The sequence below is a fragment of the Drosophila albomicans genome, chromosome 2R (genome assembly GCF_009650485.2).
Source record: "Drosophila albomicans strain 15112-1751.03 chromosome 2R, ASM965048v2, whole genome shotgun sequence".
Lineage (NCBI taxonomy): Eukaryota > Metazoa > Arthropoda > Insecta > Diptera > Drosophilidae > Drosophila > Drosophila albomicans.
This window is the reverse complement of record NC_047631.2, coordinates 16,240,531-16,264,951: the sequence shown is the minus strand read 5'-3', so window position 1 is coordinate 16,264,951 and position 24,421 is coordinate 16,240,531. Positions and strand designations below refer to the sequence as shown.

General features: G+C 37.2%; 2 protein-coding genes and 1 long non-coding RNA gene across 6 annotated transcripts; 1 reads left to right on the top strand and 2 right to left on the bottom strand.

Annotated features, from left to right (window-relative positions):
- The first annotated feature begins 304 nt into the window (after positions 1-304).
- On the top strand, positions 305-1,543 carry LOC117573454 (odorant receptor 88a). The gene is made up of 3 exons (XM_034256676.2): positions 305-1,207; positions 1,268-1,423; positions 1,481-1,543. Exons 1-3 carry the CDS (start codon positions 305-307, stop codon positions 1,526-1,528), a joined length of 1,107 nt encoding a protein of 368 aa, XP_034112567.2. The 3' UTR covers positions 1,529-1,543.
- A 58-nt stretch (positions 1,544-1,601) lies between these two features.
- LOC117573946 (NADP-dependent malic enzyme) lies at positions 1,602-12,354 on the bottom strand. Its single transcript, XM_034257473.2, is given in 5 exon segments — positions 1,602-2,260; positions 2,262-2,685; positions 2,746-3,674; positions 8,242-9,037; positions 12,091-12,354. Coding segments are annotated over 5 exon segments (2,463 nt in total). The 5' UTR covers positions 12,153-12,354; the 3' UTR covers positions 1,602-2,008.
- A 6,255-nt stretch (positions 12,355-18,609) lies between these two features.
- Positions 18,610-19,512, bottom strand: LOC117573947 (uncharacterized). 4 transcript variants are annotated; one of them, XR_007955245.1, is made up of 4 exons: positions 19,361-19,512; positions 19,179-19,302; positions 18,939-19,104; positions 18,610-18,890 (listed from the first exon to the last, which is right to left on the bottom strand). It is a non-coding gene; the product is annotated as an uncharacterized LOC117573947 (long non-coding RNA). The 4 variants fall into 4 exon arrangements; XR_007955244.1 differs by having other exon boundaries at positions 18,610-18,887; XR_004572728.2 differs by having other exon boundaries at positions 18,610-18,865.
- Between the last annotated feature and the right edge of the window lie 4,909 nt (positions 19,513-24,421).

Here is a 24,421-nt window from a genome sequence, read left to right as displayed (position 1 = left end):
ATATAATTACTCAATTGGATTCAAATTACAATGAACGTACGTTATTATGCAATTTCTTTTTACCGCTAACCAATAATTATATTGCGAAATTGCCAAGTCCTGTCTAATTAGAGCACCTTATAGGCCCTAATTAGTCAATTGAGGAATGGTGTCGTATTTTGCATATAAAGACTCTTCGCACAAGACGAACATACAGTTTATTTTATAAAACGAAACGTTTCGCAAATCCTGCCCAATGGAACCTATAAAGTTTGAACAGTTTCTACGATTTTTAAAGTTTCAGAAGTGGTTCTGCTTGCAACATATGCATATCGGGCGCGACGAATTCGGTCGATTGTGCAATAAAACCCAAAGTGTATTTTATGGAACATTGGTTCTTCATGTTTGCTTTTTCGTTGGCATACTCACAGAGGTGGTAAGAGGAGTGCTTCTAGGCCTGCCATCTAATCCAAATCTACCAGCGTTATTTATCGGTATATTCTTCTCAGTGCGTGGTGTAATGATTTATGTGAAGCACGCCGATATATTTGAATTTCTCAATATCTTGGACGAAGAATTTCCCCATGATTTAGCAGCCCAACAAGCAATGCGTGCTCCCCAAATTTACGAACGATTTCAAGTGCGTTATAATTATGTGGCATATATCATACAATCGGCAATAGTTGGTTTCTGTGCGGTTCCTCCCATTGTCTATGCTTTTACCCGAGATGTGAATGGACCCATCCGAGAGGAGCAACAACTTCTGGGTGGTTGGCTTCCATTTGGTATTCGGGAGAATCACAATTTATATATCTTGGCCTGGCTCTATGATATCATGTGTTCGTGCAGTGGAACTGCCTATTTCTGCACCTTTGATACTATATTCAATACAATGATTCTACACATCATAATGCATTTGGATGACTTGGCCTGGCAGCTGCAGAGTCTCGACCTAACATCTGAAGCTCATTCTGAGATCTACAAACAGTTTTGTCGGTTGATTCATCGTCATCGATATCTCAATTCGTTTTGCGACAAGTTCAACAGCATCTTTAATTTGTCCATCATGATTACTGATTTAGTTGCCGCAGCAGCAATATGTTTTCATTTGTATTTAGTCACAGAGACGCAGGATTTTCTAATGAAGTCAAGGTATATGATGGTGGGCGTGGCCTTGGTGGCCTTTACTTATGAAATTTGCCTTCGTGGCACACAGCTGGAGGAGGCCGTAAGTTACCTATAAATCTTATATATATCTTTTATTTGCTTGAGCAGTTACTTTTTTTAGTCCTCGAAGTTGAATGGCATCCTTTACAATCAGAGCTGGTATGTGTGCGATAAGAGAACACGCAAATTGATTCTGATGTGGATTAAGTATACGCAGTGTACCAAAAAATTAAATGCCTTTGGTTTGATGGAGCTCAACATGGTGCATTTTTCGCAGGTAATCGAAGAAGGCGCTCTTTAAGGAATTAACTATATTATTATTTTAATCTTACAGATCATGAATCTGGCCTACAGGCTTTTTGCTTTTCTAAAGTCCGCTTAAAAGATTGAAATTGCTGTAAATTATAAATTTGTATTTCTTGCACTCGAGTTAAATAAATAAACTTTAAGACGTGTTTTTGTTATTATTATATTTAGTTACTTATCATAGTTTGTGTTCACGATTACATAGAATTTGTATTTAGTACATATAAAGATATCTAGCGAACTAGTATTAATATCCCATTTACATACATATCATTCATTATCAACATCATAAAACATTTGCTCTCTTGGTGATTTTGACCAGCAAATAAAAAAACAGCTTTTGGATTCGTGGGTTTATGTGGAGTATAAGATACAAGATAAGAGGGGAAGGGGGGTGGATGTGCGATTCTTTTATAGAAAAATAAATAACATATGCATGTTTGATCCATCGATCGATTGTACGGCAACTCAAAGAAAGGCCAAATGGAATGGAAAGTCTGCTGAGCATGAAGTGCTGATCGTGCTGAGGATCGATCTCTACTCGTTATTTGGCCATTTACAAGGGATAAGTTTCGGGAAAGGCACGCGGGTAGTCGAGATCGTACATTTGGGCCTTGATGAAGGCCAACTTGTTGGCTGGCTCCGGATGCACGGTGGCCAACTTGTTCTTGAAGGCATAGTCGACGATCTTCTCGGCAATGGCCAACGAGCAGTTGACAATCGAGTTGAGTGGTGGATAGAGACTGCCCTTGTCCAGATCATCCTTAGACACCAGATCCGACAAGCATTGGGCCGAGATCAGGAACACCTTCCTCCGGAATGGTCAACATGCCGGCGCACAACACACCGAGAGCGACACCCGGAAAGATGTACGAGTTGTTGCCCTGACCGGGATAGAATTTGCGGCCATTGTAGGTGACGGGGGCAAAGGGTGAGCCGGAGGCAAAGATGCAGCGGCCTTGAGTGTGGGTGTAAGCCTCCTCGGCGGTGCACTCGGCCTTGCTGGTGGGATTGGACAGAGCAAAGATGATGGGCGTCTCATTGATCTCGGCCATTGTCTCCAAGATCTCGCGGGTGAATGCACCGCCTTGGGCAGCGGCACCAATCAGCACATTGGGACGCACTTTGACCACGGCCTCCATGAGGGTGTCGATGGGATCATGCACCTGGGCAAAGTGCAGCTTGTGCTCGGTGAGACCGCCCTTTGGACGATCACGGACAATCACGCCACGGCTGCAAAGAGGATTTATGTTGTAGCAGAAGTTTCGATGATTACTTTTACTTCAGACTCACCTGTCCACCATCCAGATGCGTGACTTGGCCTCCTCGTCGGTCAGACCCTCAGCCTTCATGGCCATAGTGCAGAGATTGGCAATACCCAGAGCAGCTTCGCCAGCACCTAGGAACAACAGCACATTGTCCTTCAGCTGGGTCTTCTTGATCTTCAGCGAGGCCAACAAACCGGCAACAGCCACAGAAGCTGTGCCCTGAATATCATCGTTGAAGGTGCAATAGTTGTCGCGATATCTGCTCAACAGACGGAAGGCATTGGCGTTGCCAAAGTCCTCGAACTGAATAAGACAATTCTGGCCAAAGCGACGCACACACGCCTGCATAAACTCCTCCACGAACTCATCGTACACTGCGCCAGTGGTGCGTGGCTCACGCAGTCCCATGTAGAGGGGATCCTCCAGAATGGACTTGGTGTTGGTGCCCACATCGAGGGTGACGGGTAGACACTGATGTGGCTTGATTCCAGCCAGCGCTGTGTACAGCGACAGCTTGCCCACAGGAATGCCCATGCCATTGGCACCCAGATCACCCAGACCCAAGATTCGCTCGCCGTCGGTCACCACAATAGCACGGACATCGGTCTCTGGCCAGTTCTTGATCACATCGTAGACGTGTCCCTTGTCCTTGATCGAGATGAACAGACCCTTGGGATTCTGGAATACCAGACTGTACTTCTGGCAAGCCAGGCCAACGGTGGGCGTGTACACGAGTGGCATCATGCCGCCAATATCGGAGCTGAGCACCTTGAAGAAGAGACGCTCGTTGCGCTCGGAGAGACCAATCAGATACATGTACTTGTCCAGATCGTTCTCCAGGCGATTCAGCAGCGTGTGGCAGTGAGCCACCTGCTCCTCATCGCTGCGCACCGCGAAGGGCAGCAGACCGTGGATGCCCAGCAGCTGACGCTCCTCGTGCGAGAAAGCCAGACCCTGGAAGATATTAGGGATTTAATGTTAGTTATTTAAGAATCAAATTTATTAAACATAGTTATGATATAGATTAGTTTATAGATTTAATTGTTATTATTTACTAATCAAACTTGTTAAACATAGTTATGATTAACACATTTGATTAGTAAATTTGTATTCCTATGCTTAAGACAGATTTTGATAGAATTCAATTAAATATTTTCCTAAAAAGGTGGGGTGGAAAATTACGGATTTAATTTTTGAATTAATTCCCATAACAAGTCTCCCAACAAAAGCATTAATATAATTATATAGAAAACTTCTAAAACAGAAATGTTCTTCACCTAAAATTTAGTCAACTAATTTACGAATTATTTAATTACAGCTGCTTTCAAAAGAAGATTTTGAATATAAAAGCGCTGGTAGATAAGGAATTACCTATAAATAATTGCGTGTTTAAGTATCAATATAGTAAATTGATTTAAAAATTGACTCAAATTGCTCTGATAGTATTATTGTTTTATAGATTTTATTCTAAGCTACAATTATTGTAAGTACCTAATCCATATTTGATCTCGCATGAGGAAAATAATGTTATTAGTATCTGATTTCTGAAGCTATATAATACCTCTATTAACTATTTATTTTAGTCAATGTTTATTAAAACTTAATAATAATTTGTTATTAATATAAAGATTATATTTTGCTGAACAATGATTATGAAGTTAATAGTCTCATTCAAAAAATTTAATTTAATATGAACGTAAATAAATCGTATTCCAATAATGTTATAGAAGGGCTCGGATAAATATATATTTATAAGGCATATGAAACAAAGGTTTAGAATTTGCTTTCTTGATAACGTATACGTAATAATCGTAATGTAATTTGTGGTCGTATACGCAATATTCGATTGCAACCGCTTCAATTAAATCTCTTTGTAGGTCAACGCTGTTTGAAAGGTTTAATGCAGTACAAAAGTTAATAAATTCTCACATTAACAACAAAACAGACAATTAATTTAATCATTATGAGATTATGTTCGCTATCATCGAGTGACCCAAGCTCTAAAATAATAATCACAAGACAACGCATGAGCTCGCTGCATGCCACGCGCCAGCGACAACCTGTTAAGGGCGCTGGCGTGATCTCGTGTGGCGTGTGTCCATGGGCTGAGACTGACAAGTCGTCAATAGTTGACCTCTGGCACACACCTGCCCCAAAAAGAGATAGACACGCGAGTCACACAAACAGACAGAGAGACAGTCAGACAGACAGTCAGGCAGACAAGCATGAAGATCAGTCGCGTTATGTTTGAAGTTCAAAGTCAAAGCGAATAGATGGAACGCACTCGGTTAGGCGTATCTGTATCTGTAGCTGAAGCTTAGCTTTTTTTTCTGTCGAGATTACGAATACGAATGCCGGGCCCAATGCCGCCGGGACAGACAATTTGAAAGTCGAATTGATGCTGACTCAGCGCTGGCCTCGATACGCAACTAAATACTAAATATACAGCATGATTCGCGAATATATATTTACTATATTTTGAAAGTGTTTAGAGCATTAGATTTGCTGTAATATTTTGAGGCTATATTGTGTAACAAAACAAAAAACTCTCTGGCTTGTGGGCGTTGCCAATGAGCGAACAAAAGGCAACTCATTCGAAATCACAATTAATTATGCAATTAAAAAATTGCAGCTACCTGTTGTTGGGCACGTTCAAAAGGCAGAAGCTCTTGTCTTAACTGCATTCCTGACACCTGATCGTGACATTCTCGAGAAGCGCAAAAGGCTAAAGTTCAGCTCAAGTTTCGAGTTGCCAACTAAATACATAAAACCAGCTTAAAGGTAGCTTAAAAGTGCGTCATAATCTAGTCTCTATTGTTTTGGGTTTTTTTTGTTTTAGTCGAGCCATTGTCTGACAAATCACGCAGTAATTTCGAAATTCCGCCACACGTAGCATAGAACACACTGGAAAGCTACACGCAAATTATAATAAATTGCGGTTTTAATCTAATCAACAGTTGAAACAATTTAAATGAATACCCCCCGAAAAAAAACAGTCTAGTCATGTGTAAAGTGCGTGTACGAGACGGCTTAAAAATTGCTGCTGTCGGCTTAAAAGGCGCTAATTGAACTCTTAGAAATAAGCAAAAATACCCGCAATACAACAATAAACACTCGACAAATATGGGGCACGTCTGTTGTGGGAAATGAAGTGTTGTCGCAATATCGGAGATATCATTTGTTTATGGTACGTCATCAATGGGACGAACCGAAGGCTGGTGAAATTCAAGTGCGACACCGTTGAAAACGACACTATTGACATTGAAATGGCGCGTTGCACGATAAGCGAGATCGTTCGTTCGCTTGGCAACAGTTATAACTGTAGCTCACACATACACACACATACAAACACACTCCCAAGCTAACGTTGCTGGTGCTGCTTGCTTCATCGTCACACTCGGCGTATACGTAATACGCAACGGTACGATTACGCATATACAATGTTTTACCGAATTGCAAAAAAAGAGCAAAAAACCAAATACAAAAATACAAAACCAAACCAAACAAAACACATTGAAAAGAAAGAAATCAAAATAAAAACACGAATGGGTCGCTCAGCTGATGATTGCGGTGTCTGGCGCTGTGCGATCATCATCATTATCATCGTCATTATCATTATCAGGGCACAAGCCGACGGCGATTAGAGGCAATCAACTGGCATGATGACGAAAGCATCCGTCGCATGAGCAACAAAAGAAACACAGCAGCAATTTCTTACAAATTGTTTCCTCTGTCAAAAGGTGAAAGGTCTCTTGCTCTTGTTGAACACAAAAGGATGTAAGAAATGTTTGCTACGCTCAAAGTATTTACACACATTCAGCTCGAGTATTTCCATAGTGAACTCTTAGTGAACTATCAGTGTCCATTGACCGCATAAATTATTCAAATGAGAGCACTAGCTCTGCTCACATTGCGTATGCGTGATATTCTAGACAAGTGTTGTGGTCAGTCAGATATATTACAGCAAATTCATTAGATTAATTATTATTATTATCGTGAGCAGAGAGTATTCACACTTCGACTTGCGGTTAAAGTGTTTGCTTATCTATTGCTTCTTTATTTCTTATCGCGCCGAATGACAGCGACACGCGGATAAGAGAAGTAAACATGCAAATGATTTGTCTAGCACAAAATTTATATTGTTCCATCGGCCCAGACAAATATATTGTTCGTCTAACAAATAAGTTTTGTTGTTGCGGTTGCAAATCAACGACAACGAAAAAAAGTTAATTTTATGCCTTAATGTAGGTCAGTTCTTGTCGGTTTGGAAGTCCGCAGAACGATGTGATAAGAATAGCAAAAACTTTCCGCTGAATAGTTTTGCATGGACAATATAAACACATTTCATTATATCTGCTATAAGTAATAGACCCTTTTGTACAAAGTGTAAAGATAATTTCAGAAGCATTTCAAAACAAAGTGTAATAAGATTTTTCGAGTATTTTGACAAGTCGATAAGCAATCTTGAGCGCTGCTGTGTCACCTTTAAATAGATAATGAACTTGTCACGACTCAAAAGTCATCATCAAAGAAATGATATGGCATAATGTGAGCATACAAGCACATCAAGCACATTATGAGGCAAACAAACCCAACCCCTATTTATGCGCTTTATTCTCTCGCTCTTGCTCTCGCTCTCTCGTGTCGTTTTATTAGCTCTCTGAGTACAAAAGTGGCTCTCGAGCGATGCAAATGTGCATTGCATGAATGAGGCGATAAACAACAATACGAAAAAAAGCAGAGAAGAAAAACGGGAAAATAAATAAAAACGACTAAACAGCATCTGTAAATTGGCACTGAACTTGAACGTAATGCACATTTCATGCTCTCGATATACGTTTAAAAGTTGTGTTCTGCGTTTTTATAGCATTTCTGATAGTTTAATTATCGACATATTGATTGGGTCAATTTAATTATAAAGCGCGTCGCGCGTTGCCACAACAGTCAGTTACTACTCTATACTATATTGATTTTCTATGCCTCTCGGGCTGACATCAACATTTCTATTTCTTTGAATAAATAATAAAAAACCACTGAGGCAGCGTCATGAGCTTTGGTCTCTTCCAGCTAGACGGCGCGTGTGGACAATATGACTATGGCTATGTCATCTAAAGGTCATACGAATCCCCGGCAACATTTGCTAGCTAATTTTTTGTCAGCTGACATTTCTGTTTAATATTTATTTATGAATTGGTTTTTTAAGCACATGGCATAAAAATAGCAGCTGAAACTTGGCATTGCCAATTTCGATGACAGCTTCTACCAAGAAGGGCTGATACACTGCGCCAAAAGAAATTCATATTTGACTTCGAAAATATTTTATATTGATTTGCTGTGAAATTCTCTTCACTTTTTTTTCGGCAGTCTAACAAGTTGCTTCTAACGCTTCTCTGCTTCAGCCTGCGCCACTATGTCTGTGCGTGTGTGTGTGTGTGCCTAACCGAAACCAACCCCAAATAAAATGGTCTGCTGTTCTCTGCTGGTATTTTTCCACTATGATTTCTTTTGGCATCGCGCTTACCTTGGCATAGCGTTTGTTATGCAGACGATCCAGACCGGAAAGATTGCCGCTGGTCACATTGTCGCCGGTACCCCAAAGACCCAGACGATCCCGTTGCTGATCTTGACCGTTGCTCATGTTGCTGCTGCTGCTGTAGTTGCGAATTTGTTGCTGGCTTTGATTGAAGGTGCTTCCCAGTAGTGGTTGTTGCTGTTGTTGGTGGTGATGAAGCTCGTGCAGGCTCTGTTGTAGCTGCTGCCAGTGGTTCGAGGATATGATGGGTGGTGGCAAAGCTTGGACTGTGGATGTCGCTGCTGTTGCCTGGTCAACGTTGTGTTGCGTACTGATTTGTGTTGTGAGTTTTGCAAAATTCGAAAGTTCGTATTCGAGCGTTGTTGTCGTTGTAGTCGTATGATTTTTACACACACGACTACTGCGCCACTTCGCAGTCGCAGCCGCAGCCGCAGCTGACGTCGCAACGCCGCCCTCATCGTCACAATGGTTTGTGCTTTCGTGTGTGTGTGTGTGCGTGTGTGCGCGAGAGAGTCGTGGCGGGCTTATGTTATTATTATTATTGTTATTGTTGTAAGCGCTCTCTTGCAAAAGTGCGCGTGAGCACAAATCAGCTGTTTGACAGTGAGAGCAGCTGCTGCTGCTGCCGCTGCTGACGGCGCTGCCAACGGGTATTGTGGTCTTGTAGTAGCCGTGCTCTTTTGCACTCAGCTGATGGTGCTGCTGCTGCTGCTGACGATGATACGGTGTTATTTGGCCATTGGAAGGGCTCTGGGAATTATTGGCCGTTGGATAAATCGGCGTGCTGTGAATGAGACAGAGCACACAGGGAGAGAGCGTGAGTGTGTGTGTGTGTGGGAGAGTGCGTGTATGGTAGAGAAGGGTTAGACGACGGCAGGAGGGCAATAAGAAAGAGTGCGCGGAACTCGGAATAATTTAATTATTAGAACTATAGTCGATGTGATGTTATGTGAGGAGCTTTGATGTCAACTTATGACAGCACCACAAGGGTTAGCGGAGGGAGAACTGAAGGTGCTTGAAGTAGTTAAAAAGCGAATTCAAACATGCTGACAAGTTCTCATACAAAATAGTTGACAATTTCGTTGAATTATGGTAATTGAAAATGAAATTTACGTAAGAGAAATGTGCTTAAAATAGAATGACCGGTTGGTTGAAAAAAATCATATAATAAACAATGGAAATATACAAGTTTATGTACATTGTTCACACACTTGTTGCGCTCATATTTATTATCAAATAATTATTGAAGCAGTTGACTTTGTTTTGATTACAACCAAAATTATCAGTCAAAATTTGAGGAACAGGTGATGCCCGACTAGAAGGCCAGACAGTAGGCGATACTGAGAAGATACTGTGTGTTTACGCTGGTTATCAGCAAAAATGCTACACCCACTTTTAGAGAGAGATAATGCTAAACAAATATATGTATATATTGTATGTACTATATTAACTCACAGCTTCTTTAGTCGTCCAAAGGTCGCGAATGAGGAAAAACGACGCAGAGCGAAATACATATTGAACACTTGAGATAAGTCGAACAGTCTGCACTTGATTGGCTATAAATTAATTAATGTATACTAAATGTGTTCTGAAGTATATTTCTGAATATCGATGGTTAATTGCTTGTTTTTAGCACTTTTTCTATCTAGACTGCAACGTTTCAGCACTCAAAGTGAACTGAGAACAGCAATTACAGGGAATTTTTGTCACTGCGCCTTTGTTTTTCTCTTCGTTTCTATTACATTTTCGTAGCACTTCTCGGTGATTTGCTTTGCCTGGCTTAGCATAACGATGTGGGAGAGAACAAGAGAGAGAGAGAGAGACAGGAAAGGGACAATAACACATCGAACTGATAAGAACTGTGCGATTTTACGACAATCAATCAGGGTATAAAAACATTACGCTTGAGTGAATAAACAATTTGCTAAATAATCAGTGGCGTTGTGATTACGATATGTCGAGTAGGAGAAGGGTTAATGTAATGTAATGTGCATAACATATATACTATATAGAAGGTATCGCAATTTTATATCTAGTTCAATGCGGAATGCATTAAAATGCTGCTACTGAAATTACTTCTCTAATATCGCTGGTAGTTTCTTTTTTGTGTGAAAATTGCAATTCTAAAAAAATTTGCTGTCAATATTTTACTAAAAACAAATAATAAAATTAAATAAATTTTTAAAAATAATATAAGAAATCATCTAATGAGACTTAAAGTCGAGTGAAATCTTAAATAGTTAAGATAATTATCGAAGTCTAAATTATTTAGTTATTTTTGTTTTACAACTACTAAGATTACAAAAATTACTTGTAAACATATCTCATTGATATTTTTGATTTATTTGCGTTATCTTAACTATGGACAATTGTCAAAACAGAATTTAAAATGAAATCGAAAGTCAAAAATAAAGAAAAGATAATGTAATTTTTTGTTGTTACTAATATTATCTAAATTTGCGCTATTTGAATGCTATCTTTTTTTACTAACATTGGCTATTTGAAACATATTTTATATTACGCACGTTATTTTAATTTCAATTCCAGTGTGCTCTATTAATCTCGGATTTAAGTGCTTGCTTAATTTAATCAATTCAGTCTCACATATGACCCAGTAAGCGAATGCAACAAATTTGAAAGTACTGAAGTAAAATAAATTGGAACATTACACACATGTGTCTAACCTTCATAAATATTAATGGTTTAATATATTTCATGTGTTTTTTTGTTTTTGCTTTTTGTTATTGAGGATTTCACGATCAAGGTAAAGGTAACTATAGACTTTCTATCGTAACCTTTTTTATAGTATTTCGTGTTTGCCAAGCGATTTAATAGTTGTACAATTGAATCGAAGCCCGGCCACGCCCACAACAGAGAAGGCAGATATTGAGGGTGTTGAGAGTGCGTTTTTTTTGGGGTTCCGTGAATCACGCGTAAATCAGTAATAAAACGCTGGTAAATCGCATCGTTAAACGTTAATTGCCAGTTCTGTACTTAAATCAATGGTCAGTCCAACTGGGGGCGTGGCACTTGTACACTGCTTGCACTTGTGTGTGTGCCGAGGACTTACAGCTCAAGCATTTCTAATTGCAGTGGACGCTATTAAGTGGTAAGGATTATATACTTAATATGGACTCAGTGAACGCTCTAATGACAATACGAGGAACTACCAGCTTTGGGTTATCTGATGGCGGACAAAGGGCGAAAACAACACAATGTGTTAAGTGTGTGAATACTGTTTGCAGGGGCTGTGCGAAAGGTTTATATGACACGTATTATAAATGAATATCGTCCAGAATTTATTAGCAGTTTATTTTTTATCAATAATACAGTAGAAGCTCACAAATAGGAATTCCCAACAAATCGAATCAATCCGTAATTATAAATTTAAGTTTATGAAGTAGTTGAAGTAAATCATTGTGGTTAGTTGGGTAGATTTTAAAATTACTTTTCTTTTTAAGTAAATTTTCTTAATTTTTATACATTCAAATTAGAATTAAACGATAACAAATTTTAATTTTTCACAAATTGGAAATATTTTAAAAGCATAATGTTACTGATTTGTGAACTTTTATCGCAGTATTTGTTTTCTGTTTATCTCATTTGTATTCGTCATAAATGTTATCATTCATTTTTGTTTATCATTAATTTTCACAGTTTTATATCAAATCATTTATTGATATTCTTTATTAATATAAAATTTCTCAATGAGTTTCATATTAATATATTCTTAGTTACTAAGATTTACACAAAACTGAAACAACCTGAAAACTTCTTGTGCAGCCCTCGTATGAATTATCTTTGTTTAGCTTTGTCTCCTTTTTGCCCACTTCTTACCCGTTTTCATCGAAATTCCTTATGGCATTGCGATCAGCACAAATGGAACTGGAATTTCCCATTTTAAAGGCTTATGTTAAATGATTAAAGCAGTTCGTTTATTTCGTTCACTTAAACTATGCTAAATAAGCACAAACAAAGACGACTTTCTAAATGAGAACATAAAATGACTTTTTTTTTGTTTTAGTTACACGGTTGACACGACAGTTCTTTAATTATTGAAAACAAAACGTTTTTGCCACAAACTGTTATTAGAATTGTTTATTGTTTATATTAAGTGCGCATCTGATTGTCGGCGCTCTTGTTCGTTTGAAACTGAATCAAAAACTGAAACTGAAATTGAAACTAAAACACAGTTCAGCGGCCACTTGTTACAATTTGTCGCGTGGTCAAAGGAGAAGGCGACTGGCAGCTGTGCAAGGGAGACGGCTTAATTAAGCAGCTCCCTCTCTTGCTCTCTCTGTCTTTCTCACGCGATGACAGGTGCTGACGCGTTAGGGGAGGTTAGGGGCGATCGGTGTAACTCTGGCGTTTGCTTAACACACGACTGTGACTCACGTCTGTTGGGGCCACACAGCTGTTTAATTGGACGCACAGCCTTACGAGCTCAGTAGTTGAGCATAGACTGCTGTTCAGACGCTATGGTTTTATTCCACTTCCACAACTTGGTCAGTTGGCTAATCGTAATGACCTTAAAGCGTCACAAATTGCATCAAGTTGGAAGTTGTGTTGTGTCTTTGTTGTTGATGTTTCTGTGCGGCTAATTAAAAATAACTATATATATATACCATAATTATTTACAATAACTTCCAACTCTGTCGACGCACTGACCATCGTCGCGCTTGAGTGAACCCTAATGCTAGGGCATAGGCCAGGATCATAGACAGAGAGAGCGAGAAAGAGAGAGGGAGAGCTTTTGGGTGATTAGTAAAGTAAAATAATGATAACCTATTAAAAACTCCAAGGCAGCTTTGGCTGATATTTTCTTTCCATGGTTTTAGTTTTATGTGTACTAAACAAATAATTATAAATATTCCTTTACCTTTCCTTAACTTTGCAGAGTATAGAATAGTCGCCTAATCCACACGCAAAAAAGAAATCGTAATTGTCAATCTGTGATTTCAACATTTTGGATGTTGTGCCGTTCATTTAGTTGTCGTTTAAGTTGCACAAAACTTTTAATTAACTCAACTCAGTTTATGGTTAGATTCGCATTGAACTAGAATACAATACAATAAAGCAGCAATTGTTGAATGAAAAAGTCATATTTGCTTAGCTCACTAATTAAAATGCTGATACATATGGAGATATAAATTTAAATTTGTTAAATAATCGTGTTAACATAGTGACTAAGTACGTTTAATCATAATTCGCATACTCATAATCTGTATGATGTTTGATAGAGATGTGTTAAACTGCTGTTTATTGCCTGCATTTATTATTGCTTTTTTGTTGTTTTATTTGTTTATTTGCTTAATGTGGATTTTTGCTTAAATATTAATGAAATTGTGTTGTATTTAGTCATTTAACCTGTAATTAGTGCAAGGTATGGGGCGCTACTTGGTGTGTATCGCAGTGGTTACGTTTATCTCGCAATAGATGGCGCTGCTGAGTGGTTTGTGTCTGCGCTATGTGCTTAGTACGTAACTTGTTGCATAGATGGCGCCATCAAATGTCTGCAGTATTTTGCTAATAAATTTTTAAAGCTTAGTTCAAAAATGTTAAATAAACTAAAAAAAATTTTAAAATACTTAAAACGCAATATGTGTAAATTTATGTATATTATTGTTTTAAATTGGATTTTTAGTTGGTATTAAAGCGGATGAGTGTTGAATTTTAATATAAAGCAATTTCCTTTGGAACTTACGCAACCAGTAATGCATAACATGCGGTTGCTCCGATCGGAAAAAAGGATTATGATTACGCCTCTTTGATGGATTTTCCGCTTGCCAGCTGGTTGCAAACAATTTACCGCGTTCTCTATATTTTTTGCTATCGTTTTTTTGTTGTTGTGACTTAAATTTAATAAAAACCTTTTGCCGGGAATGTCGACAAGCTGCACAGCAACAAGCAACAAGCAACAAAGCAATTGAAGGGGCCACTTTTATCATCAAATGATTTTCTTCTTCAGCTAAGCCGTGCACAATTTTCACGGCGACGGCGACGTCAGCTGCGCTGCTGCTGTTGCGGCTGCAGTTGTGCAATGAGGAAGCCAAACAAAGCCAAGTCACGACAACTGTGCCACACTATATATATATATGTATGTGTGTGTGTGGGTGGGTGGCGTAGAGTGTGCAGCGGTAATCTATCATAATTTTTATATCCTAAAATCCCATTTTCGTATTAGAGCAAAAATGTCTGCGAGCAAATATAATAAAATGGCCAACACATCGACGTGGACAGCAGACGAGAGAGAGAGAGGGAAGAAGAGAAGGCAGCCAGAGGAGAGCAGGAAGCTTTAGCACGCGGTTCAGTCGCAGGCTGAATGCTGCACACTTATGCTGCTTGTCAAAGGATAACACACACACACACACTCGCAGATGGGAAAAGGACATGCCATGCCAACAGTATGAAATTCCAGCCAAGCGCTTGATTTCGTTCCTATTTTCGTTACGATTTTTTTGCACCCTTTTCTAAACTTGGCTCTCAAGTGAGAGAGGGAGATAGAGTGAGAAGAGAGGGAGTGTGTGTGTGTGTGTGTTGGCTTAGCTTCACTTGCTGCGTTTTATTTTTCAATGCCTTGGCTTTGGGTAGCACAAAAACGTTCAAATAGCCAACAATTTTATGAGTCTCAAACACACACACACACACACACATACACACGATCTCACTTGGCTCATTCCGGAAATGGCATGAAGGACATTGACATTGTTGTTTTTGTTGCTGCCCCTCTAACTGGACGGAGCACACGTCCTGTCGTTGTCCTGGCAGCACAGCTCTATCTCTCTCTATCTTCCTCTCTCTCTTCGCTTCGTATTATATCGTAAATTATGAACACAAATACACAAAAGCATTATTATCATCGTTTATTAATTGAAAAGTGCTGGCGAGAATTGTTGTGCAAGCTGCAGTGTGTACTACTATTAATAAATGAAAAGTATTTTTTAATAAATAAACCGACGCGTCGCACGAGAGTCAACTTAATTTTTTCCAATGCAATCAGGAGTCAAAAGAATGAATGAAAAATACTCTATTGAAGCAAATAATTTAAGTAACAGATGGAGATTAAACTTTTACAAAAAATAAATAAATAAAAAGTTAAATAATAAATATAAAAAGAAGATGAAAAGTTTGTTGAAGAAAAAGTTCAATTATTTTATATCAATTTTCTTTGAAATGCTAATTGTAAAAATTACTAAAATTATTAAAACTCTTGAATTGTCAAAAGGAAATTTCACATAAATATTTAAATTTTCTTTTTAAGTAAATAACTTCTCATACTCTACATAAAAATGCGCAGGACAACGTCGGCAAGAAGTGCAATAAAAAAAGAATTGGTAGACTTTCCAATGTGGCGTATAATTAATTTTTAAATAATTACAAAAAAGTAAAGGGAAAATATACAATGTTGAACAGCAACCGCACGCACCTGCATCCAATTTGTACCTCAAATACGAACTACCAATAAATAATCATTGGAGCCACAATAAACCGCTTATAACCTGGTCAATGTGCGTATCAATGAACGTCAATGTTTCAAGCCAACTGACAGCTGTTGCTCATATATTGATAGATTGACATTCAAGTAAAACACATAATAAGGCTGAAACTAAATGAGATATTCGAGTTGCTTTATAGATGATCTATAGCAGCTTTAAGCACAAGATTGTTCAGGGAATATCGGTGATGAAATAACAAGTAAAGATATGTTAATAAAACGGTGAATATATAACTAAGATATGTCGAAGATGTGGTAAGGAATTGAGATCTAAGAGATATATGAGTTAGGGAAAAAACTAAGGCGCAGATATAATAAAGATATAAAGACAATATGTTCTTAATGTTCTTTTTTCAAACAATTTGAAATTTATCAATAAATTCTTCTATGAATTCTTTTTTTTGCAAATTTGCTTTTTATATTAAAGATGTTTATTTTCTATTTTCATTATTTATGTTATATATGGTATTAATAATTATAATATATAATCTATTCCACTTCTGTGCATACTTTTTTTAGTCAAAAAATGTTTATATGTCATAAATTAATTTTGTTGTTCGCTTAAATGAAATTTAATTTTTGATTCAATGCAAATGTCTTCGTATGCTTTATTTCAGACATTGTAAAAAATCGAAAAATGCACTCTTGGTCGTTTGGAAAACACAAGCGTAAATATATTTCTGATAATGACATTTATATGAAATTTGGCCCAGATGTCATCAACAGTCTTGTCAACTTAAGAAAAAAGGAATTAGGCCGAATTGTTACGCCCGCGAAGTTTAAATTGAAAATTCACCTTACTTTTTGCCCATAGTAGTATATATAATATAAGGACATTGTAAATATGTTAGTTCTATATTTCTATTAATTATATATTAATAATTTATTTATAAAATCTATTCAACTTCTGTCTATACTTTTAAATGAAAAATAAATACAATTTTTGTACGATTTTCGCTTAAATTAAATGAAATTTTATATTCAACGCAAATTTTATTAAAATGTAAAAATATCTTCGTATTTTAATTGCGATATTTTCATAGTTATTTTTAATTAATCAAGAGACTAACACTTGAAATTGATACTATGTTTGATTTGTTGTGTTTGTTTTCATTGTTCAACAAATGAATTCATATTAGACGAGTTTAATAAAAATTTGGAGTCATTGTTTAATTATTGGAATCCTAATAGAATTTTACAACATTTATGTGCAACAACAAATTGTACGTTGGAGTCTTTTGCTTAATTGCAAATCTGATCTAGTGCATTGAAATCTGATGAACCTTACGCAGATTGAATTTATTGAAAATGTGAAAAACGCCTGCCGATGATGTGATTATACGAGAGTATGAATTCAATTTTCCAAACAAACTCTTCTCTGGCATTGAAGCCATCATTGAATTGATTGTTAATTGCAAGTTGTGTGTGTGTGTGTGTGTTATTTATGGTATTGATGTGTTTTTGTCAATGAAATGAAATCTTTTCAGAGTCTCGAATTGTTGCTTATATAAATAAATTGTAAATACACTAGAGTTGACTAACAGGCGTTCGTCGTCTGACAGCAGGCAACAAAAATAACAACAACAACAACAGAGCGAGAGGCCAAAATGGAGACAAAGGGGCTGGCGTTCAAGACAACAACAATTAAATTTAATTAAAAGTTTTAACAAGCTTTGGTTGATTTCACTTTTGTCAGCTTCGCAGCTGTCCTCCTCCTGACTCTCACTCTTACTCTCTCTCTGACTGATTTCGGTGCTATTCGAGATGTTGCTCTCTTTCTCGGTTATGGCAACGTTTCATATTTGATATTAATTAAAAAGTTTACACTGTCGTTTCGTCCTCGCTGCTGCTGCTGCTGCGCTGGGCGCTTTAAACAAATTGTCAGAGTTGACGAACCAGCAAGAAAATTTGTACGAATATTTCTCACCCTCTCTCTCTCTCTCTGTCTCGCTCGCTCTGCTAACAAAAAAATCAAACACAATGCCAGCTTTATGTTGTCCATTCACACATGCATATGTCTCTCTGTGTGCATGTGTATGTATGTGTTTGTGTGTCTGTGTGTGTTTTCATGTTGCTCTGGCGTCAATCCAACGCCGTGAGCGTCGACAGCTGCTAATGTCACGCCTGTCCCTGACATCAAAAAATTCTTGTCCTGTGTTTTTTTTTATTATTTTTTATATACACATTTATACCAGTTGATCGAGGGGCTGGGGAATTCCCTGGGTGTATCAACAACTCTCTGACAGGTTTGAAAAATTTGACGAAAAAATATCATATCATTGACCTTCACTTTATGCTAAAGCTTAAAGGGCAACATTTAACAAGCTAATAACCGTTGTTTTTTTATACTATGTTCAAATTCTGGATAATCGATAACGGCATTGACTACGCCTGAAATTCCATTATATTTTAAACCACAACATTTTGGGTTTCTTTTAGTGGGAAGTGATACTTTATACTTTATTAAATACACGTTTTTGAAATTAGTAAATTAATATTCACTATTCGATTATCTAGTAGATTCATTTTCTTAATATAATATCAAATATAAATTTATACATATACTTTTGATTATTCGCTTCAACATTATTATTTTTTATTATTTATTATTTATTATTATTTAACGCAGAATAATAACGGGTACTCAAAAGTAAGAAAACTAAAAAATTCTAAAATATACCGAAGACCATATTTGGTATACGGATGAACAATCTAGTATATTTCGCACTCAATGGTATATTTTGATGTAGTACTACATAAAGTTACTAGATTAAGACTTTGGTATATTTTTAGTATATTTGTGGTTTACTAATTCGGTATATTTTAAATAATAGTAATACTAATAGAGGATATCTTACAGTCGAGCACACTGTAGCTTTCTTACTTGAATTTAGCTATATTTTTTCTACCCTGCTTACATTCCTTGCTGCTTCCCTGTTCGATTTTAGTTCGAGTTGGTACGCAAGTTATTAAATAATTGCCTACATCCATCGGACTAGAAAGTAGCCGAAAGCGATCGCGTTACAAACCCACACGTTTTTTATAAATGAAGTGGCATATTCTGCATCCTAATTTCCTGCTAGCTCATATTACATCAGGTGAATGCAGTCTTCTACTCTATGTGTAGCGAGTATAAAAACTGCTGTACTATATATTACAATAATTGAAATTTTATTATAAATTTATTTACTTAATAAATTTGGTCCAAGTTCGATAAAAATTGTTTTCAATTCCATATTTAGTGTATATCCGTGCACGTCTTCAAACCATATAAAATGCTTCAAAGGAAGCGATGTTATCTTTGCTGTGGCATACTCAGCTTAGTATGTAGTTTCTCTTACAAGAAAGCATGTAATCTAGTGAACAGAATTATATTTTTAATTTCTATGGATGTTTGCTTGTCTCAATACCTCATTCTTCGACTACTTACCGAGTAACTAGATGCTCACTTGCTGAAAAGCGTTGCTCCCATTGTCGAGGAGTAGGCCAACAACAAAAAGGTCCTCGGCAGTTGCAACACGAATAGCACATTGTAAAGGCTTAGAAAAATCAATCTAAAAATGTACAAAATTAATAAGTTTTACGTTGTCTATATAGGCACGTATGACAAACCTGTTTGAATATATCTGCTGATTTTATAAATTTCTATTAAATAAATAAATTCACAAGAAGTTCAGAAATAAAAAGTATTTACAAGCCAAAGCTTGTAATACTTCTACTAGTATTTATACTGCTGATCATCATAAAATATGTTAAAATTTAATTCTCAAAGCCTATTTTGATTTCCTGCTATATGAAAATTTGTATATCAGCAAAAGCAGCAGCAACAGAAAAAGGTTCGAAGCTTAAGGTCAAAAATGTTTAACGTTTAACGTCAAATAGTAGCATGAAATAATTTATAAGGTGAACAATTCATTTAAATTTACTAAACATTCTGTGTATTTATATTATTATATATTTTATTTTATGATTAAATTTTATCTCTACTCCAAATATTTCAGAGCATTACTCAGTCGAGTATTGTTTAAGAATTGACTAACAATTTAGATATGATATATTTCCGTTCATATTTATTTAATTCAAACGGAATCGCACAACTCAATTTTGCAATTTGAATAAACTTACTTACAAAGCGTGTATTCGTTTTGTGTCTTGTTTTTTTTTGGGAGCTAATGTAAAGTCTGTCGCATAACTTACGTGCTAGCAAAGTCAGTCTAGTAAAGACAGCCTCGAGCACCAGGCAAAGACAGATGTGTGCCTATGACACACACACACAAACACACTCACACTCACATTTACATTGGCAGCGTATTCAAATCAGGGCGCGGAGACACGCCTTTCACTTTTTCACTTGCTTGAGTTGGCGAGAATGACAGGCTTCAAACATACACACATACGATATATATATAGAGCTTATTGGGGACAGCTTCAGGCAGCAGTTGCGAACAATATCTGCAGCTTGAACTGAGCTCAACTTGTGCACAATAAACGGGCACACTTGACTCAAAATGTAAGCGATAATCCCTCGGGGCCCGTCGCATATATGAAGGTAAAAAGTGCGCGTAATTGAAGTCTGCGCAGACACTGGAACAGGAGAGGAGATGGAGGAGCAAATAAGCGGATGCTTCATGTGTGTGTGTGTGTGTGGTAACGTGTGACTGCATGTTTATATCAAAGTTGCGCCTTTTGCGAATGCCACTCAAATGGCCGGAGTCAGCGCCCAAGTCCTTTGAGCCGTGGCTATATCCTGTGTTTAATAAACTCTCGAGTTCCGACTCTCGAGGAGTCAGCGAACGTTGCCAGCGACCAAAAACTTTGTCGATATTTATCGAATTTCATAGCCGCCGGTTAAATGTTTGTCGGTTTCGCCAGCTTTCCCCCACACACACACACACACAGACACACACTCTCGCTATGGGTATGCGTGTGTGTTTGTATTTGCATTTGGTGGATGGCTATGTGGCGTCTTTGCTTTGGGAAACCCTAAAGATTCAGACGCTTCCTGAGTTCGAGTTTATGGCATGTATTGAGGCATGTTTTAAGTGGTTTTACAGGACGCGCCTCATTGCGTCTTGCAATCAATTTACTCTGCTCGTTACGTATACGCAACGTTTCGCAAATTGTTGCCACACACTAACACATACACATCGATTGTCGAGCGTGTGTGTGCTGCACAGGTGGGTGATTCGTATGCACTCATAAAAATGTATTCATATTTTAACTAATATTTATCAATATATGTAATATGTGTATTTTTTTTTTTCTTGGGTTTCGTATGAAAACGAGTTAGTATTTGGGGGCGTTCTGCATATTTAGTGCTTATTATGGCGAAATGATTGTTTTCCCCTTTATCGATACGCACATTTACATACAAAAACATTTACTCGCTGCTCTATTTACATGCAAAAGAAAACAAGGAAAGAATCTATGCTGCAGCCATAAATTGTATTCGTCCTTGCCTCAGCTTAACTTCAACAAAGCTGCCAAAGTTGTTAACTTTCAAGGTGAATATCTTGAGTGAGTTTCTTCATAATTATTATTTGCATTTTCATTTAATGAAAATATCAAGCAATTCACAGAAATTGACAATTTATTCGATGTCTCAATAATTCGTCAAATAACAACAATGTTTACCGAAAGTACGAAATTGAAGAAGAATTTTCTGATATGAAAATGGTCACTTAACAATTTTGTAAATATTTTGTAAGACGATCAACTTTGACCAATTTTTTAGTTGTTGTACAAAAATTTCAATTGTGATTCACGTTTCTATTTGTAGTCTACTTTAATGCACTTTACTGCATTTAAAATTCTCAATGTTATTGACATAATAAAATAATGGTCATTGGAAAATTTTGTAAACATTTTTGTTAGTACACAAAATTGATGTAAAATAAATGATAAACTTTGACAATCTTATTTGGCTTGCACTAAAAAAATGTCAAATTGTTTGTTATTGACAATGAAATAAAGTGACTCACGTTGCAAATAATGTTATCACTTTTACTAAAACGTTAAATTATTTTTACTGGATGCGAAGCAACTTTAAAAATACTTTTAATTTGCAAGCACATTTCCCCATTAAATGTTATGCATCAGTGCTTTAGGCCTTGTTAAGAACAGACTTTGCCTAAGCAGAGGACTCAGATAAGACTGGGGGTGGCGAGGGGACGGGATGGAAGGGCAGGCTGGGGACTGACTGACGCATTCGTATTATAATTTGCCGCTCACAAACACATGCACACACAAAAGGTGTCAGGGGCCTTTTGTCTGCTTGTCTTCCGCCTGTCAATGACAACAGCCAAAGTGTGCCAAAAAACCAGCAAAGACTTTGTTAAGCAACCAACCTCTTCCCTCTCCCCACTTCTTGCCACACAGACCTTCGACCTTCCGCAACCCACCGCCACCACCACGCCCACATCGAAGGGCTGCTTCTTATGAAAATGCCAACGTGGCGACGAGACGGGGAAAATTGTGTGAAAAATTCAAATCGCTTTGGCGTTGGCAGCTCTTTGGCACATTTGCTTGCCGGTTATGTCAGACATAATTTAAGCCCGGTAAGGCTTTTTTGGACAACAATGGGCTCGATTTTTTGGGGGCCATAAGCTAAGCTCTGCGCTGTCTTCTTTGACCCTGACGACCAATCGATTCGCCAGACCCCAAGACGTTTTCCAACTGTGTCACTTGAATGGGAATTTGACGCCCAAGAGGAACACTCGGGTTAATAGGGTTGATTAGGGCTCGACTTGTGCTGGATTATTGCGTAACCCCTTTGGCTTGACTTCTTGCAGCAATCGAGCACATATGTGGAGAATCTCACAGCTATCTTCTGGTTATAAATCCCAATTATATGGTTATATAGCTGTATGACGTCATCGAGATAAAAAAAAATGTGAGATGTTAAACATGTGTTTAGTGCATTTTTCAAACTGGTATTGTAAAGATAGTGTAAGATTAATTTGTGATATTTTTGGTCTAATTAACATTTGCAAAACTTCTTTCTATACATTACTTTAAATATTTATGTATATGTACATATATCATCAACAAGCTTTAAATTACATGCTCAGCTTCGTAGAATCTGTAGCTTCGTAGAATTTGTGAATTATAAATGTATGATGAAATGCCCCAAAAATTCAAAGATATTATTTCCTCATTATTTTATTACATTTAAACATTTCTGCAGATACAAAAAATATAAAAGATGCTAGGTAGATAAATCTGAAGATAAGACATAAGATATTAGCGTATGACTCAAAGTGTGTGTACAATTTCATTCATATAAATTGTTGGCGGTTGAAATTATTTTGCAGTAGTTAAGCAACATCTCTAGAGCTCGTTGCAACAATGAATCGAATTGCAATAGTTTTGCTTATCGCTTGTTCCCTGGCATACATCAGTATTGCCCAAGCGGACTGCTGTCGAGCATCTTTAACACTCTCCTATAATGTGATTGGAGGATATTGTGCTGATGCTGGCGGTCACAGTGGCAAAAAAGGATGCACGATTACAGTTTGTGCAGATGGCAGACCTCAGGTGGGAACGTTTTGTGGACGTGGTTCGTGCAACATATTTGGTTGTGCCTGTAAGGGAGGTTGCATTACCGGGAAATATCTGCAAAGTTTCTATGATGTCAACAGAGGTCGCAATATCCGCGTGACCGATATGAGTTGGAATTCATAACAAAGTATTTTTTATTATTTCGCACGCTCAGTTTTAATGGTTATTCAAATGTTACTCACATAATTTTGTTTAAACTTTATAGGTTTTGACTCAATAAATTCTAATAATGTATATGTCTTATTAAATATCTGTGCATCTTTAATTAATAAACTCAATTTTATCATTAACTATCCACATTGAGTAAAATGTAATAATGTTGCTGGCGGCCGTAATGTTAATCAAGGATGCACGATCACAATTTGTGCTCATGGCAAGGATCGGAGGGGAACCTACTGTGGGCATGGATCGTGCAACATCATTGGCTGCGGCTGCAAAGATGGTTGCATTGAAGGACAATGGCTGCAAAGTTTCTATAATATCAACAGAGAACACCGTATCCATGTGGCCAATATGAAGTGGAACTTGTAATATGCATAATATAACATAGTTCATGCATCAACATCTAAGAAATTTCAAAATTTACAATAATTTTAATTTTTCTTTTTTTTTTTTGTTTATGATATCTACATATTATATTTACATAAAAGAAAGCCGTGTTAAATACACTATTTATAACTCAAGAGCAGCTTTACAGATATGGTTGAAAATTGGTGAGGAGGCAGCTTAGAGCCAGGAGAAGGATGTATCCTATCATACCAAAATCGTCTTACGTAGATATATCAATAAAACAGTTGTGCTCAAAATCGTCTTAAGGCAGAGAATTTACTAATTGATTCGATTGTTTCAGCAGTATTGCGTCGACATGTAGGGCAAAATAGAAACTTGACGTTTAACTTACATAAGATTAAACAAAGAAGTTTATCAAGTGCTGAACCGATAACAGTCGGTCAGTTGGTCATCTTTGTTTGTTGTTTCTTTTTGCGCCCGATTAAACTTAAGTAAAGAGTAAATATGCACTGAAATTGCGGAAACGTTAGGTAAAACTTTCTTATGACTGAGACCCTAGCAGCGCAAAGTATCATTCGCATTTCGATAACGTGTCGATTACTT

Coding starts and splice junctions, on each gene's coding strand:
- LOC117573454 (XM_034256676.2), top strand. CDS start 305: ATGCATATCGGGCGCGACGAATTCGGTCGATTGTGCAATAAAACCCAA. Junction 1,208..1,267: donor GCACACAGCTGGAGGAGGCC/GTAAGTTACCTA, acceptor TACTTTTTTTAG/TCCTCGAAGTTGAATGGCAT. Junction 1,424..1,480: donor ACATGGTGCATTTTTCGCAG/GTAATCGAAGAA, acceptor TTAATCTTACAG/ATCATGAATCTGGCCTACAG.